The sequence below is a fragment of the Capsicum annuum genome, unplaced genomic scaffold (genome assembly GCF_002878395.1).
Source record: "Capsicum annuum cultivar UCD-10X-F1 unplaced genomic scaffold, UCD10Xv1.1 ctg45557, whole genome shotgun sequence".
In the NCBI taxonomy this organism is placed as follows: domain Eukaryota; kingdom Viridiplantae; phylum Streptophyta; class Magnoliopsida; order Solanales; family Solanaceae; genus Capsicum; species Capsicum annuum.
The window spans coordinates 1401-2785 of NW_025853063.1; the positions used below are offsets into that span (position 1 = coordinate 1401).

The following is a 1385-nucleotide window of genomic DNA, read 5'->3' on the forward strand; positions in this document are numbered from 1 at the left end:
GGAAGACTAAAGTCTCATGAACGTGATAGTGGTAGGATATCTGACAGAGAAAGGGAGCGAGACGACTTTGAACGGGACAAGCAAAAGTATAAGAAAAGTAACATCATACCAATAAATTATGACAATCAAGATAGAATTATTATAAATTGGCAAAATGTGCATGAGGGAAACTATAATAATAGTATAAAAAAAAACTTTTTAAAAATATTAAATTCATTTTACAAGAGGCTTGAGGTTGGAGGAAGGGAATATTTAAAGGAACAGTTTGATTGTTGATATTTTTTTCTGTAAGACAACTATAATATCGCGCTGACCTCTTAGATAGTCACTCAGCTAATAGTTATTACCTCAGAAAATCACCTTTCTTTGTGATTCTCAGAACGTGACTTTCTGAGATAATATTATTAGTTGAGTGACTATATTAGAAATCGACTCCAATAATAACACAATCATATCTAAGAAGCTGAAGAAATGTATATTGTTTGCCTGCAGGTAGTTTTGGAGAAAAAACTAACAGCGGAAAATGTGGTAAGTATCATCATAGAGTAGAAATCAACTTTAAAAGTACATTATATATAATCTTCACAGCTCCATCAACTGTCCTACAACAATAGAATCAAAACTAAGTGATGCTCAACCACGTTAAGCCTCGAGGAATAGTTTAATCCAACAATACTTGATGATTTATGTAAGACAGAGGCTCGTTCTATAGGTCAAAAGACAGGTTTTGTGCAATATCACGACCCCTTGGACAACTTTTGTGCAGTTATGAGACTTTTTGTCAACCTGATTACTGTTTCTCAAGATGACATTCCATCATCCCCAAATGGTTGCAGCACACCAGCAAGCTCATCGATTTTTTCCTTCTTAAGTAGTCGCACACAAACATCCAAAAGAGACTCTAAAGCTTCAGCTCTTTGTTCAGTGGGATTACCCCAGTCGTCTTTGTCCTCCTTACTTGCTAATGCAGCTAGTGACTTGAGCTGCGAAACCTTATCATCCAGTGCTCGAAGAGCGTCTTTCTTAACCTTTTTGGTGTCATAAACCGCGGTTGCTTTCTTTTCTAGCTCGTCTTTGTGTAGAAGTGAACCATCCCTTTCAGTTGACAAGAAGTCAATAGCAACTTCTCTACACTCGCTACCATTTTCAGTTTCAGCAACACAGCACCCTGGTGCTGCCTTTGGATCTGGTTTTGTCGACTATGAATTAGATAAAGTGCTTTCTTCATCGAAGGATCGTGTTTTATCGTTGAATCTACCATCAGACAATGTCATTCTGCTAGATTTTGCGGAGATACATTCCACTATATCTGCTTCCTCATGGTCCAGTGGACTGCTCAACACCTCAAGCTCTTTTGTCTTGTTATTCTTCGTATCACCCTCATC

General features: G+C 37.5%; 1 protein-coding gene across 1 annotated transcript in view; it reads right to left on the bottom strand.

Annotated features, from left to right (window-relative positions):
• Positions 1-800: 800 nt before the first annotated feature.
• LOC124892296 (serine/threonine-protein kinase Nek6-like) overlaps positions 801-1385 on the bottom strand; it is a 2191-nt gene continuing 1606 nt past the window's right edge. Inside the window, exon 6 of the mRNA XM_047403624.1 lies at positions 801-1199. Within this exon, the coding sequence (XP_047259580.1) occupies positions 801-1199 (399 nt within the window). The remainder of the gene's footprint in view (positions 1200-1385) is intronic.